Source organism: Silurus meridionalis, chromosome 7 (genome assembly GCF_014805685.1).
Source record: "Silurus meridionalis isolate SWU-2019-XX chromosome 7, ASM1480568v1, whole genome shotgun sequence".
Taxonomy (NCBI): domain Eukaryota; kingdom Metazoa; phylum Chordata; class Actinopteri; order Siluriformes; family Siluridae; genus Silurus; species Silurus meridionalis.
In genome coordinates, this window is record NC_060890.1 from 6,082,631 (window position 1) to 6,097,756 (window position 15,126).

The following is a 15,126-nucleotide window of genomic DNA, read 5'->3' on the forward strand; positions in this document are numbered from 1 at the left end:
AGGTCATATTGGTGTATTTATTGTATGTGTGAGAGAAGAGCAAAAGCTCATATACTAGGGAGGAGGGATACGACGTATTATTGCTTTAATCCAATACCAAGTGCTTTTGAAGACAATATCATCAATATCAATAGCAATACTGATACAAGTGCTGGTATATGTGAAAGCCAATGGCATTAATATATATATATATATATATATATATATATATATATATATATATATATATATATATATATATATATATATTTGTTCCACAAATAGTGCCCATGGTTTTCTGTTATAAAAACCTCCATCTTCTGTGAAGATGTTCCACTAGATTTCAAAGTGTGCTTGTGGAGATTTGTGTCCATTCACAAACAAGGGTGTTAGTAAAGTCAGGTACTGATGTAGGTGAGGTGAGGAGGCCTGGGGTGCAGTCAGCGCTCCAAATAATCCCAAAGGTGTTCACTAGGGTTGAGATCTATAGCAGGCAGCTCACAATCTTTTACTCCAAGCCATGTTTAGCAGATCTGAATGGAGCTCATTTATCATGCTGAGAATATTTAATGCTAAGTATCCGAAGCCATTTTTATACCATTGTGTGCCTCCAATTTCTGCGATAAGTATTTTGAGGAGGAACGCATATGGTTGGACAAATCAGGCGTCCCAATACATTTGTTTATAAAGTGTATGCATGTCATGTAAAATGTAAAAGACAAATGTAAAGCAACCTTCATCATCGACATCATCATCATAAACATCATCATTTCTTATCTGCATTTTTTTATGAACCCATTTAACATTGTTTTTGTTTTTTTTTACTATTCTGTGTTTTTTTGTTGTTTATGGATCTAATGGTTTTGTTAATGTGAACACATCGAGTCTAACAGAAATTTCCTTTGGGTACAATAAACTGTATTTCATTTCATTCAAGCTTCTCCACATTTTCAAAAACCTGCATCATCACAAATGTCCTAAAGATCCTGGGAAGAAGTCATGCATTTTTTTACTTTTCTGTTTCTTTGTTCTCAGTAATAGGACAGATGACTGAGATGACTGATGATGAGATTAAAGGAAAATGATTCATTACACAATTTAGCATACATTAAAATGTCATTCATTTCATTGTCCTGCCATTTTCATGACTGCTACTTAACCACATTTGGGTGCTTATTCTATACTAAAAACCTAATAATAGAACAGTATTGTGATGGTTGAATGTATTTAATTAGTGTTTAATCACATTTTCTTCTAGATATAGTATCCTCATGGTTGGTGCCAATAGAGTTGCAGTAGAAGCCTAAATAAAAAGCTGAATAACTGAATAAAAAACTTGATTGATTGATGAGGTTGTTTTAATATTGTCATTCGATGCCTTTATTCTGTATACGCAGTCGTTGTCCGTGTATAAAATTCCAGATGTGGCACTAATGACGCTTATTCAGAGTCTGATGCTAATGCGCACACTGAAGATCTTCATAAATTGGCGTAATTCATGCAGCCCCTTAGTTAGGAGGTATTGTGAAAGTAGGGTCAGATCCGCCAAGGCTGACTGACCTGATGGATGAAACCCCACGGCGACCAGCTGGACCTCACCGCCGAGCCGTGCATGCTTTACTCTCCAGAATTTACATAACAATAGCACACTTCATTTATTACACTTCAGAAACCCTATGTGTGTGTGTGTGTGTGTGTGTGTGTGTGTGTGTGTGAGAGAGAGACAGACAGAGAGTCTGATCCCTGTCAACATCCGTCTGATTTCATCTCTGCACATTTATTATTTCAAGTTCTATAAATCATTGGATTTGTCTTCATGATAATTTATACAACAAAATAGTTCTAATAGTGAAAATCTGCCTTTTTTCTGTCCGTATGCTGAAGCGTGAACCACAGAAACAAGAGTGTAGGAGTATTGTATCTAATTATCTAATTATGTAGATAGCAATTAGATTCACCGAGTAATTAAAGGATGTTTGTTTTGTTTTTCCCCTTTAAGTAAATTACAGCGTTTTCCTAATTGCTTACACACAATTCTCAGAAATGTAGTCTAGCTTGAGAAATTGATCACTGACGCCATGCTATCGGATTGAAATGCCTCACATAAACCTTATATACTTACAGAACATCTAACCGTCTGAAAACCCAAGTAAAAATATGTATTATAAAAAATATAAGTGAAGCTCATAAGAAATATTAACATTTCTGTTGCTGGAGGGTGTGATGCGGGAATTCACCCGCAACCTAGAGACTATTTATAACAACCATTCTCCCTTACAGAATGTGTTTGAACCTGAATGTAACTCATTTACATTTACGTTTCTGTCATTTGGCAAACATAAGCCTGACAGATGTCAAATTTATAAAACTGTGCAAATGAGGGGCCTTGCTCAAGAGCCCAGCAGTGGCCACCTGGTGGTAAGAAAAAACACTGAGCTTCTACTTTCCTCAAGTTTATTTTTTATTATTATTTCTAGATGCATAAATTCAACCATTAACAGAAGTTTTAAATGTATTGAGGCATAAAAATTTAAATTTCATTTAACAATCACAATTGTGTGTCTGACAATTTGGGAATTCCAGTCACACTGCAGTTGGACATCTCAGCAATTGGAACACTGACTGCATCCCAGGCCTCCTCACCTCACCTCCCTACAGCAGTACCTGACTTTACACACACGCACACACACACACACACACACACACACACACACACACACACACACATATTTATATTCAGATTTATGATACACGTATTTCAAATATTAAATAGTATTTTGTAAATTGAATTTGAGAGGGAAAATGGTGTCATATTTTTGATTCAATATTTAAGTGTTTTGTATTTTTGTAGTTTTAAAATACTTTACTTTGTGAAAAGTTCTACATGATGACATCATCAAAAAGTGACCTCTGATTGGTGCCCTCTAAGATTTCAAATTGATCATTTAATAATTGCTGAAATGCTTAAATGTTTGATTTCAGCTTAAATAGACGTCCAGCGATTGATAAATAAATGTTTGATTGACCAATATCGTACTGTAATTGACGTAGCTGTTTAGAAAGATCATGATTTTGTATTGCATGAATGACTGCCTGTCACATAATATATTATTATATTTATGATTAACAATCAAATAATTCATTAGTTAGAAACTAGCTGCTATAAATAAAGGTGCCATCAGTTATGATCTGCTTATAAATGACTTGTTTGTCATTCAACAAGTGAATTAGGATGCATTATTATATTATATATTTATTATTATATTATTATATATTATTATTATGTCATATACAGTATGAGTCATTCGCAAACTGTTGGTTACTTTAAAACTAACCTTCATCTGGGAGATCACAGGGATTATGTATGTGAATATTTCATCTGTTAACTGGTTGCAGATTTATTGTGTGACTCAGGGACAAGCTGCTGCTATCGAACATGGCTTACTTAATCAGGTTTATGCCCGTCAAACACATTTGGAATGAATTGTAATGCTGACTGCACCCCAGGCCTCCTCGCCTCACCTACATCAGTACCTGAGTTTACTAATATCCTTGTAGCTGAACGAGCACAAATCTCCACAAGCATACTCCAAAATCTAGTGGAGGTTATTATAACAGCAAATGGGGACCAAATGTGGGACGGGATGTTTAAAAAGCACATACTAATCCTATGGTCAGGTGTCCACAAACTTTTGTCTATAGAGTGTACATGCTCGGATTTTTCCTGCTGAATAATAAATTGTAAAGAGTTCAAAACAGTGATTTAAAATTCTTTATTTTTAATCATTATTACATAAAAGAAATCATGTCACAAGAATCATGTATTAAAGCTGAATTGGATAAAAGTGAGTAATGGACAGTAGGTGGCAGTATTTTGCTTGTCCTGTTGTTGCAGCAGAAAAGTCCACTAGTGCCATCTGCAGGATTCTGCAAAAATAGGTTTTGCCTTTAAGGCCTGAAGGTGGAACAGCATGTCTGTCAATTGCTCTCACGTCAGCAGGCATTTGAAGGCAAATAATAGACTAAGGGTGTTTTCACACCTAGTTCGTTTGAGCCCTCCAAACGCTCTCGGAGCGGTTCAGTGTGTATATGTGAACAAACCAAGTGATCTCAGACCCCTTAAAAGGACCCAGAAGCGAACCGTACTCAGACCACCTCCGGAGGTGGTCTGAGTACGGTTCGTTTGTGGGTCCGTTTGTGGTTCGATTTGTTTGTGACATGTGAAAGCAATGTGGTCCCGGTCCGCTTTGCATTTCGTTTCGCCAAATGTCCCTGGAGGCTTGCCATACCTGCAGCCGTGTTCCGTCACTGCTGAAACACAAAACTTTTGACATGGCAGGTCGCGGTCGTGTGGTCTTATGAAGAGAGCTGTGCACTTATTAATATTTGTAAAGAGGATGGCATTAAACGCCAACTATTCACAATACATAAAAACAAAAGTATTTCTTCTGTTTTCTCAAAAACTGAAGGAAAGGGGCTACAACAGAACAGCACCACAATGTCACGTACAAGTGAAAAAACTACGACAGAAGTACATAAACACACGTGATAAAATTTCACACAATTCTGGGTTCTGAGTTCTTATGAGGTTGAGGTGTGAACACGAAAGGGTCTGAGATCACTTCAATACTGAAGAGGACCAAAAAGAGAACTGGGTTCTCTTTTGAGTCTTTTTTATTGTGAACACGAAAGGGACTGAGTTCACATTTGCTTAGATCACTTTCTGGTTCACTTTAAGTGAACAGGGTTTGGTTCTTTTAAAACGAACTAGTTGTGAAAACACCCTAAAACAAATGAGCAAGAATGCAGACATGACAACACTACATCTTACATAGTGCTGAAAATGCAAATGAAGCTGATATGAGGCCGAAATCTCCCTCTCATCATCTCATTTCCCCATGTCATGCTATGTATAGGCGCACGCATAATGGAAAATCTAGCACATGCTAAGATATTTAGAGCAGATACTACAGTGCCAAATAAAGCAAATAGGTCAAAGCTCAGACTAAAACATCGTCCTCCCAAATCGCCATTTGTTCCTGTCAGGGGTCCTACGTCAATATGAGAATTCTAGCTCAAAACAGCTGTTATGACACATTGATTCATGCAGTATCCTGTCCTCTCTTGTATTTGTCTTCCGTGGACGACCAGCCTTCTTGGTGGACTTGAATGAGTTTGTGATGTTGTAAAGAATCAATATTCTTGAAATCACAGATTTGGAACGACCAACTTGTCTTGCTATGGCTGATAGGGTCATCCCTTTGGCCTTCATCTGGCAACCTGCTGCCGGAGGCTTTCAGTCACTTTAGAACGGCCCACCATCTTGCAGAGTCAGTGAAACTGGAAGTTAGGCTGCCAGTTAAATAGGGGTTGACAGATAATCAAGGAAATTAGCACCAGGTACCAGATTAACACCAATAACTGGGAGGTATCTGAAACTGTTCTCTAATTTTGATCAGTGTGTTTTCTGCAAAATATTGGTTTTTTTTTTTAAATGCCTTAGTTATTTTGTGGAAAAGGTGTTCTGGTAGCATGGTATAGACAGGACAAAAACTCCTTCAACTGTTGAGCAGTGAAGATGACATTATTTCAGAATTGTTCAATTGTTTATAAATTGTTCTCTAATTTTGATCACCAGTGTGTATATAGGCCATGTTAGGAGTAAAAGGAAAATAGAGAGAAAATGTCATTTGGCAAAGCTTTAGAAAAATAAGGACCGGTTCCATGTCTCCCATTAGAGTTTCAGGGACGAAGTTTTAGTTTAGTTTAGTAACTGCAGTCAGATTTCATTAGAAAACCTGAAACTGATCTCTGATGTCTCTCTCTGTCAGAAAAGCAGGTGAGTGGAGACTGGATGGGACGACCCAAATGCAGGATACGACAGGGGGATGGAGAAAACAGGCTTTAATGAAATAGCAAACTGAGCAATAGAGCAAAGGCAAAAACAAAGTCCAAAAAAAAAAAAACAGGAACAGGTACAGGGACAGAGACAGGTACAGGGAACAGGGACAGAGACAGGTACACGGAACAGGTACAGGGACAGGGAACAGGGACAGGAACAGGTACAGAATCCAGAGCAAGCAGGGTGGCAAAAGTATTCTCAGGGACTTTGAAAGCTGGTGAGATATTCTGGCCATGAGTTAAAGTCGTGTGTGTCCTTAAATACCGGAAGGAGCCGTCACGGAAGGGCGTGCCGCAGAACCGGAAGTTCGCCGCAAAACCGGAAAATCCTGACACTCTTCTTTCACTGCACTGAAAGAGTCGGCTCTTGCTGGAACCGTGTCAAATCTATTTGACTCCTTGTTTTTTCTTTTTTATACTCCCAGGTGGGAGCTGCAAAGCGTACAAAGATCATAGTTCATGTGGAAGCACAGGCAAAAGAAAGGAGCTCAGCACGCAGTCTCTCTTTTGCCTTTGCTGAAATGACTGAAGCAGATTTATATTGTGAGTATAAAGGGGTTTATGTGCCCAAACAGCTGCATCCTCCTGAGAGTCTGAAATATTATGAAGATTTCACTTTCCGGCAGGACGACGTGCTGATCGTCACTTTTCCGAAATCTGGTAAGGGTTTTTATCCACTTTGTAATTTTCTTTTTAGTATGATTTTATCCTAGAAAAATAAGTTTTTAATGCAGCATCCCAGAATCCAACAGGATAAACAGGCATTAATTCAGATCCTAACATGTGTATGGTGTTATATTATATATATATGGATTAGTCCCCAAACTTATTTTTTTTGCAGCAGTTGCACAGCAGTTGCAGGTTTAGGCATTGGACTCTGTATAGGAAGGTTATAAGTTTAAATCCCAGCACCACAAAGCTGCTACTGCTGGGAAAAAAAGATGTATTGTACATATTTGTATACTTATTGCAATGTAAATTGTAAATAAAAAATGCAAGACAAAAGAAATCTGAACTGAAATTAAGTGAATTTTGGACCTCGAGTGTATCAGCATAAAAGTTAATAATGTGACGCATGGATATAAAAGGTTTTAACATATTTGCATCGGTAAAAAATGATTTATTTATACTGCATATTGTATATCGCATTGCTCATGCGAGTTCTCTACATTCATTCATACACTACAGAGACCGAGATGTGTCCTGAGTCACAAAGAATACAGATTAACATGGCAGAGGTAGAGCTGTATCTTCCTATAGACAGAACATCTTTATTAAATTATATATTTTTAACCAAAACGCAGAAGCCTAAAGCTCTGCCTCAACCTCGGATTAAGCAATCCCGTTCAAAAATAAGCAAAAATACTTGTTATGCTACTCTTATTTGCATGTTATTGCCTTCCATAGTCTTTGAAACCTATTTCGGTCGCAAGCCGAACAGGATAAACATTTATTGAACACACTAAAACTAAATGTTTTTTTAATATAAACATGAATATAAACAGACAGGAATATTATTCCAGACTAAATCAACTTAAACTCTAAATAACTTAAAATATTTATCTCCTGTCAAATTTATACAAGTTAGAAATATGAACATGCTGCAAAAAAAACCCCTGAAAAAATCTATTAAAATTGTGCTTTTAAGTTAATGTTAAAATAACAACAAATCAAAACAATCAGATTTCTTTGCTCTTATGCCATTTTATAAAATATTATCTGAAACTTTAAATAACTTAAAATATTTTGCTTTCAATAAAAATATCTCCTGTCAAACACCAGACGTCTCACAGCTTCATCATGCAGCTCTTCAGAAAGTCTCCCTCGGTAAATAACCGGCTGATGAGACTCTGATTTCTCCTCTGCTTTCACACCAGCTTCACTTTGTGATTTTGCTCTGGTGAAAAACGTCTGCTAAAATGTCAGATTCTTCTTTAACTCTTCTACTTTCTGTATCTTCTGCTCTGCATTCAGGTTTTCAGCTTCTGATGTTTTGTCTCGTAGTTCCGTCTTAGATTTAATCTCTTATTTACAGTCACATTCGCTCCACAAAGAAGACACACGGGTTTACCGGCAGTGTCAGTAAACATCTACTCCGAATCCCATCGGTTTTAAAAGGCGCTGAAGCTCTGCATTATGGGATCTGTAGTTTGTGTTATCAGTGCTTAATATCGCCAGGACATCAATAACAATAATAATAGATCTATATAAAATCATCTCGTGGGCCAGATGTAATTGTACATCGGGCCAGATGTGGCCCGCGGGCCTTGAGTTTGAGACGTGCAGTAAAAGGAATCAATTAGATTGATGAAGCTTTGAGTTTCCAGAAGAACTCAGGGCTTGTCATGCCCAGAGAGATTTCCATAGCCACTGCAGGTGTTAGTACAACAGAATTAGTCATGTTTGTGTGAGCTCTAATTGTTCTCACGAGGGTTTTTAATTCTCTGTAGGCACGACATGGATGCAGGAGATCGTTCCTTTGATTCACAGCGAGGGAGATCTCACTCCGGTGCACACCATACCAAACTGGGACCGGGTTCCATGGCTGGAGGAGGAACGGGCCATACAGCTCAATCTGGAGCAAAGGCCCTCTCCACGCATCTTTACAACCCATTTCCATCACAGCATGATGAACGAATCCTATTTTAAAGTCAAGCCAAAAGTATTACTATACACTCTTCCATTAGGTTCTGACTAAAATGATAAGTTATGGTGTAGGTACAGTGCCTGTTTAAATGCAAGAATGTCTAAAAGCATGTGTACACATATTTGTATTACAAACGAGAAACACGTCTGACTGGTATTTTTTTAATTTTATAATTCCTATTTCTATTTTTCCTTGCACATTATTCCGATTCAATTTCAAGACCTTGGGATTGTTTGGTTCTGTTTCCAAATGGCACCTTATGTGACATGAAATATGAAACATTTGGTCAAAAAAAAATCAGAAATCGAAGGTTAAAATCTACTTTGGCCCTAAAATTCTCAGATAAAACTTTAAAAGTTTCATAGTCTTAACTTATTTAGCAGCTTGCTTGTATTAGCTATCTAGATATCTAAGAGCCTACAAGCTAACAAACACACTAACCATTCACCTCATCTAATTAAATAAAGGATGAAGGATAAAGCACAGATGAGCTTTTAAATTTCAATAGTTTTAACATTACTGAGTGCTGAAATGGTGATCAAATTAAATACTATATACTATGTGCATTTTTTTCATTATGTATATTTGCTAGTATGTTAGTATTAGGATTTAATTAGCATTCCATAAGCATTCCAGCACATGGGTGAATGTACAGCTTGTCTCCACTTATTTCTCCAGGTCATTTATGTACTACGAAACCCTAAGGATGTGTTTACATCCTCCTTCCACTACTACGGGATGGCTGCCTACCTGGTGAATCCGGGCACTGCTGATGAGTTTCTGCAAAAGTTTCTGAACGGCAAAAGTAAAACTATTATATAGAATTTTTAAAAAATTACTAACCTGGCTTTTTGGTATGAAAGTGATAAAAAGGTGAAGTTCAGTTGAAATATAGAATAAAATCTATAGCAAAACAGGATTTTAACAGCTTATGTTTTATTTACCGTAATTTCCGGACTATAAAGCGCACCCACTGAATTTGACAAAGATTTTTATTTTAAACATAAATAAGCTGCACCTGTCTATAAGCCGCAGGTGTCTACACTGAAACTAATGTGTAAAACTAAAACTTTACACAGGCTTTAACGAAAGACAGTGTTTGTCACACGGTGAAATATGTTGTGGCTCCTTTAAGAGCAGAGCGGTGTTTTTGGAATAGCCTGCTGCCGCATTTTTCCGCTATTACTGCATGTGTGCAAGGCCGAGGAATATGCCCTTATTATTTTCTGATGCTCATTTCTAAGTTTCTTTGACTAACCCGTAACGCTGTTGCCAAGAAAAATAAAAATGCATGAGTTTTGGAAACCTGTCTGTGCTTATATGATTTCTATTGCAACTGGAGTTAGTGACTGAGCAGCAGGTCAAATGTCAGAGGAACATCATCCATATTTATGATGTGGTGCGGCCCGACTCAGTGGGAGCGTGTCTGATTTAATATAAAGAGTTTCATTGGTTCACCTGAACCCGTTCCGCAATTGCATTGGTCTAATGTTATGGGTCTCAGTTTTTTGGCTTTGAAGTTTGTGAAAAGTATAGTCCAGGAAAATACGGTATATGCAATAAACAAGAAGGTGATTAATTAGCATGTAATAACTCCTGGGATTGTTTTCCTATAATTTCACTATTGTTAATTAATCATTCAGGTGCAGTTACTAAAGAATATGATTATTATATGATTTTCTTTTTTTTTTTTGGTCACTGTTTACAGTTATGTTTGGTTCCTGGTTTGAACATGTGAAAGGCTGGCTTAACGCATAAAGACCAAGACCGCATTTTCTACATTTCATATGAGGAGATGATACAAGTAAGCATTTTGCAGCACATCTCCTGCTACACATTATGTCTTCGAACTGTATTTTAGTCTCCATTATAACCTCTAACTTTCATTTATAATAAAGCTCTATGTGTGCATGTATATTGTTATACCCAGACCTAATCGTAGTCATAACTAAATATACCCTGTAGGACTTGAAAGGCTCGGTCACAAAAATTGCCCAGTTCCTTGAAAAGCCTTTGAGCCCGGAAGTGATTGAGAAAATAGCTGAGAACTGTCTGTTCAAGAACATGAAGCACAACAAGATGTCCAACTACTCTCTGGTTCCAGAGGAGTTCATGGATCAAAAGAAATCTGAATTTCTCAGGAAAGGTAAAGCAAAACCTTTAGCACACTCACATGCTATTATCCTATTTTTACAGTTTGAGCAGTTGAGGTTTAGTGACCTTGCACAAGGGCTCCATCAGTACCACTGGGATTTAAACTCACGGCCTTCCGATCACACATCCAACACTTTAACCACCGAGCTAAACCACTTCCCACTTCAAACACATTTTGCATGTCGCTTCTAAGAAACAAAGTCTTGGTGGAGTCTTGGAGCTTGTGACACATTGTGTAAATACCTCAATGTCTTTGTGTCTTCTTTCAGGAATAGCTGGTGACTGGAAGAACCTTCTCACTGAAGCCCAAGTGGAAAAATTTAATACTTTTTATAAAGAGAGCATGAAAGATGTCAAGTACAATTTTGTCTGGGATTAAATGCACTCAATTCTTAATGCTAGCAAACTTCATAAGTAGCCTAATATATATATATTTTTCACATTTTCCAAGTTGCTAGTTGACAATTTGCCCCAGAGGAATGTAGATTATTAATTATTATATATTATATTAATATAATGATATTAATATAGAAAGTTAGGTTTTAAAGCAATACATTTGAGATATTACATTATAATTACAAAAGTATTATTTTCTGACATACCACACGATAGCAAAAAAACTTTAATTATGAGGTAATAATAAATTATGCTTAAGCACAGAGTTTGAATATGTAAATTTTAAAGTACAAGATAATGTTGCTAGAAATATTGAATATATATTTAGGATATAATTTTTATTAAGGTAACTCTGCTGCCAAGAAAAATAAAAATGCATGAGTTTTGGAAACCTGTCTGTGCTTATATGATTTCTATTGCAACTGGAGTTAGTGACTGAGCAGCAGGTCAAATGTCAGAGGAACATCATCCATATTTATGATGTGGTGCGGCCCGACTCAGTGGGAGCGTGTCTGATTTAATATAAAGAGTTTCATTGGTTCACCTGAACCCGTTCCGCAATTGCATTGGTCTAATGTTATGGGTCTCAGTTTTTTGGCTTTGAAGTTTGTGAAAAGTATAGTCCAGGAAAATACGGTATATGCAATAAACAAGAAGGTGATTAATTAGCATGTAATAACTCCTGGGATTGTTTTCCTATAATTTCACTATTGTTAATTAATCATTCAGGTGCAGTTACTAAAGAATATGATTATTATATGATTTTCTTTTTTTTTTTTGGTCACTGTTTACAGTTATGTTTGGTTCCTGGTTTGAACATGTGAAAGGCTGGCTTAACGCAAAAGACCAAGACCGCATTTTCTACATTTCATATGAGGAGATGATACAAGTAAGCATTTTGCAGCACATCTCCTGCTACACATTATGTCTTGAACTGTATTTTAGTCTCCATTATAACCTCTAACTTTCATTTATAATAAAGCTCTATGTGTGCATGTATATTGTTATACCCAGACCTAATCGTAGTCATAACTAAATATACCCTGTAGGACTTGAAAGGCTCGGTCACAAAAATTGCCCAGTTCCTTGAAAAGCCTTTGAGCCCGGAAGTGATTGAGAAAATAGCTGAGAACTGTCTGTTCAAGAACATGAAGCACAACAAGATGTCCAACTACTCTCTGGTTCCAGAGGAGTTCATGGATCAAAAGAAATCTGAATTTCTCAGGAAAGGTAAAGCAAAACCTTTAGCACACTCACATGCTATTATCCTATTTTTACAGTTTGAGCAGTTGAGGTTTAGTGACCTTGCACAAGGGCTCCATCAGTACCACTGGGATTTAAACTCACGGCCTTCCGATCACACATCCAACACTTTAACCACCGAGCTAAACCACTTCCCACTTCAAACACATTTTGCATGTCGCTTCTAAGAAACAAAGTCTTGGTGGAGTCTTGGAGCTTGTGACACATTGTGTAAATACCTCAATGTCTTTGTGTCTTCTTTCAGGAATAGCTGGTGACTGGAAGAACCTTCTCACTGAAGCCCAAGTGGAAAAATTTAATACTTTTTATAAAGAGAGCATGAAAGATGTCAAGTACAATTTTGTCTGGGATTAAATGCACTCAATTCTTAATGCTAGCAAACTTCATAAGTAGCCTAATATATATATATATTTTTTCACATTTTTCCAAGTTGCTAGTTGACAATTTGCCCCAGAGGAATGTAGATTATTAATTATTATATATTATATTAATATAATGATATTAATATAGAAAGTTAGGTTTTTAAAGCAATACATTTGAGATATTACATTATAATTACAAAAGTATTATTTCTGACATACCACACGATAGCAAAAAAAACTTTAATTATGAGGTAATAATAAATTATGCTTAAGCACAGAGTTTGAATATGTAAATTTTTAAAGTACAAGATAATGTTGCTAGAAATATTGAATATATATTTAGGATATAATTTTTATTAAGGTAACTCTGCTGAACTAATAACAAAATGGCGTTAGGGACAAGGTGACTGTCTAATTGAACATTTCTCATCAGATGTTTATTCTTTTGCCATTTGTTCATGGATATATTTTATGAAGAAGGTAGTTATAGAGGTGTTTTTCTCATTAATCGATTGATTTTTTGTTTCATGTTAGCGATTATTCTTCTGCATACTCGTTAATTGCGTAATTGTCGATATTCTGTGTTGATTCAACTACAAAATATTAATACGCCACAAATGTTCAACCTGTTTTTCTAATGAATCAAGAAGCAAATTAAAAAAATAAACATAATATCATGTATTATTTTTTCATTAATGATAAAATGTTAACATATTATAAGGAGCCAGTGGTGACATTTGTATTAATATTCAACCATTTTATTAAGTCTATTAGTTTAAAGGGAAACACAGTAACTTTAAGAAAGAAATACACTTCATGAGCATAAATAATTTCTTTAAATCTTTATAGTTGGAGGCACACAATTTTCAGATTTGGTATCTTACAATTTTCCTTTCACTTGGACTAGGAGACCCAATTTCAATGTGCACAAATCCATCTCTATGAAGATATGGTTTACATGGGTTTGAGTGAAGATCTTGAGTGGTCTGCTGTAAAGCTCTGACCTCTACCCTATTGAACACCTTATGGATTAAATAAAGCTGCACCCCAGGTTTCCTCACCCTACATCAGTACCTGACTTTACTAACAAACTTGTAGCTGAATGAGCACAAACCTCCACCAGCAGAATGTAGTGGAACATCTTCCCAGAAGAGTGAAGGTCATTATAACAGCAAATTGCCACTAATGTGGAATTGGATGCTCAAAAAGCACATGGCAAACTTATGGTCAGGTGTCCACAAACCTTTGTCTATATAATGTATACAGTACAGGGAGTGCAGAATTATTAGGCAAGTTGTATTTTTGAGAATTAATTTTATTTGAGGATTTAATTTGAACAACAACCATGTTCTCAATGAACACAAAAAACTCATTAATATCAAAGCTGAATATTTTTGGAAGTAGTTTTTAGTTTTAGCTATTTTAGGGGGATATCTGTGTGTGCAGGTGACTATTACTGTGCATAATTATTAGGCAACTTAACAAAAAACAAATTTATACCCATTTCAATTATTTATTTTTACCAGTGAAACCAATATAACATCTCAACATTCACAAATATACATTTCTGACATTCAAAACCAAACAAAAACAAATCAGTGACCAATATAGCCACCTTTCTTTGCAAGGACACTCAAAAGCCTGCCATCCATGGATTCTGTCAGTGTTTTGATCTGTTCACCATCAACATTGCGTGCAGCAGCAACCACAGCCTCCCAGACACTGTTCAGAGAGGTGTACTGTTTTCCTCCTTGTAAATCGCACATTTGATGATGGACCACAGGTTCTCAATGGGGTTCAGATCAGGTGAACAAGGAGGCCATATCATTAGATTTTCTTCTTTTATACCCTTTCTTGCCAGCCACGCTGTGGAGTACTTGGACGTGTGTGATGGAGCATTGTCCTGCATGAAAATCATGTTTTTCTTGAAGGATGCAGACTTCTTCCTGTACCACTGCTTGAAGAAGGTGTCTTCCAGAAACTGGCAGTAGGACTGGGAGTTCAGCTTGACTCCATCCTCAACCCGAAAAGGCCCCACAAGCTCATCTTTGATGATACCAGCCCAAACCAGTACTCCACCTCCACCTTGCTGGCGCCTGAGTCGGACTGGAGCTCTCTGCCCTTTACCAATCCAGCCACGGGCCCATCCATCTGGCCCATCAAGACTCACTCTCATTTCATCAGTCCATAAAACCTTAGAAAAATCAGTCTTGAGATATTTCTTGGCCCAGTCTTGACGCTTTCAGCTTGTGTGTCTTGTTCAGTGGTGGTCGACTTTCTGCCTTTCTTACCTTGGCCATGTCTCTGAGTATTGCACACCTTGTGCTTTTGGGCACCCAGTGATGTTGCAGCTCTGAAATATGGCCAAACTGGTGGCAAGTGGCATCTTGGCAGCTGCACGCTTGACTTTTCTCAGTTCACGGG

At 36.9% G+C, this 15,126-nt stretch overlaps 2 protein-coding genes across 2 annotated transcripts; both read left to right on the forward strand.

The window, feature by feature from the left end:
- The first annotated feature begins 6,173 nt into the window (after positions 1-6,173).
- LOC124389449 (sulfotransferase 2B1-like) lies at positions 6,174-13,374 on the forward strand. The gene is made up of 6 exons (XM_046854908.1): positions 6,174-6,540; positions 8,331-8,542; positions 9,206-9,332; positions 11,872-11,966; positions 12,127-12,307; positions 12,585-13,374. Exons 1-6 carry the CDS (start codon positions 6,402-6,404, stop codon positions 12,692-12,694), a joined length of 864 nt encoding a protein of 287 aa, XP_046710864.1. The 5' UTR covers positions 6,174-6,401; the 3' UTR covers positions 12,695-13,374.
- LOC124389450 (sulfotransferase 2B1-like) lies at positions 10,290-11,128 on the forward strand. The gene is made up of 3 exons (XM_046854909.1): positions 10,290-10,331; positions 10,493-10,673; positions 10,951-11,128. The coding sequence occupies exons 1-3, from the start codon at positions 10,323-10,325 to the stop codon at positions 11,058-11,060; spliced, it is 300 nt and encodes a 99-aa protein (XP_046710865.1). The 5' UTR covers positions 10,290-10,322; the 3' UTR covers positions 11,061-11,128.
- Positions 13,375-15,126: the final 1,752 nt, after the last annotated feature.

Coding starts and splice junctions, on each gene's coding strand:
- LOC124389449 (XM_046854908.1), top strand. CDS start 6,402: ATGACTGAAGCAGATTTATATTGTGAGTATAAAGGGGTTTATGTGCCC. Junction 9,333..11,871: donor AAAGTTTCTGAACGGCAAAA/GTAAAACTATTA, acceptor CACTGTTTACAG/TTATGTTTGGTTCCTGGTTT. Junction 12,308..12,584: donor ATCTGAATTTCTCAGGAAAG/GTAAAGCAAAAC, acceptor GTCTTCTTTCAG/GAATAGCTGGTGACTGGAAG.
- LOC124389450 (XM_046854909.1), top strand. Junction 10,674..10,950: donor ATCTGAATTTCTCAGGAAAG/GTAAAGCAAAAC, acceptor GTCTTCTTTCAG/GAATAGCTGGTGACTGGAAG.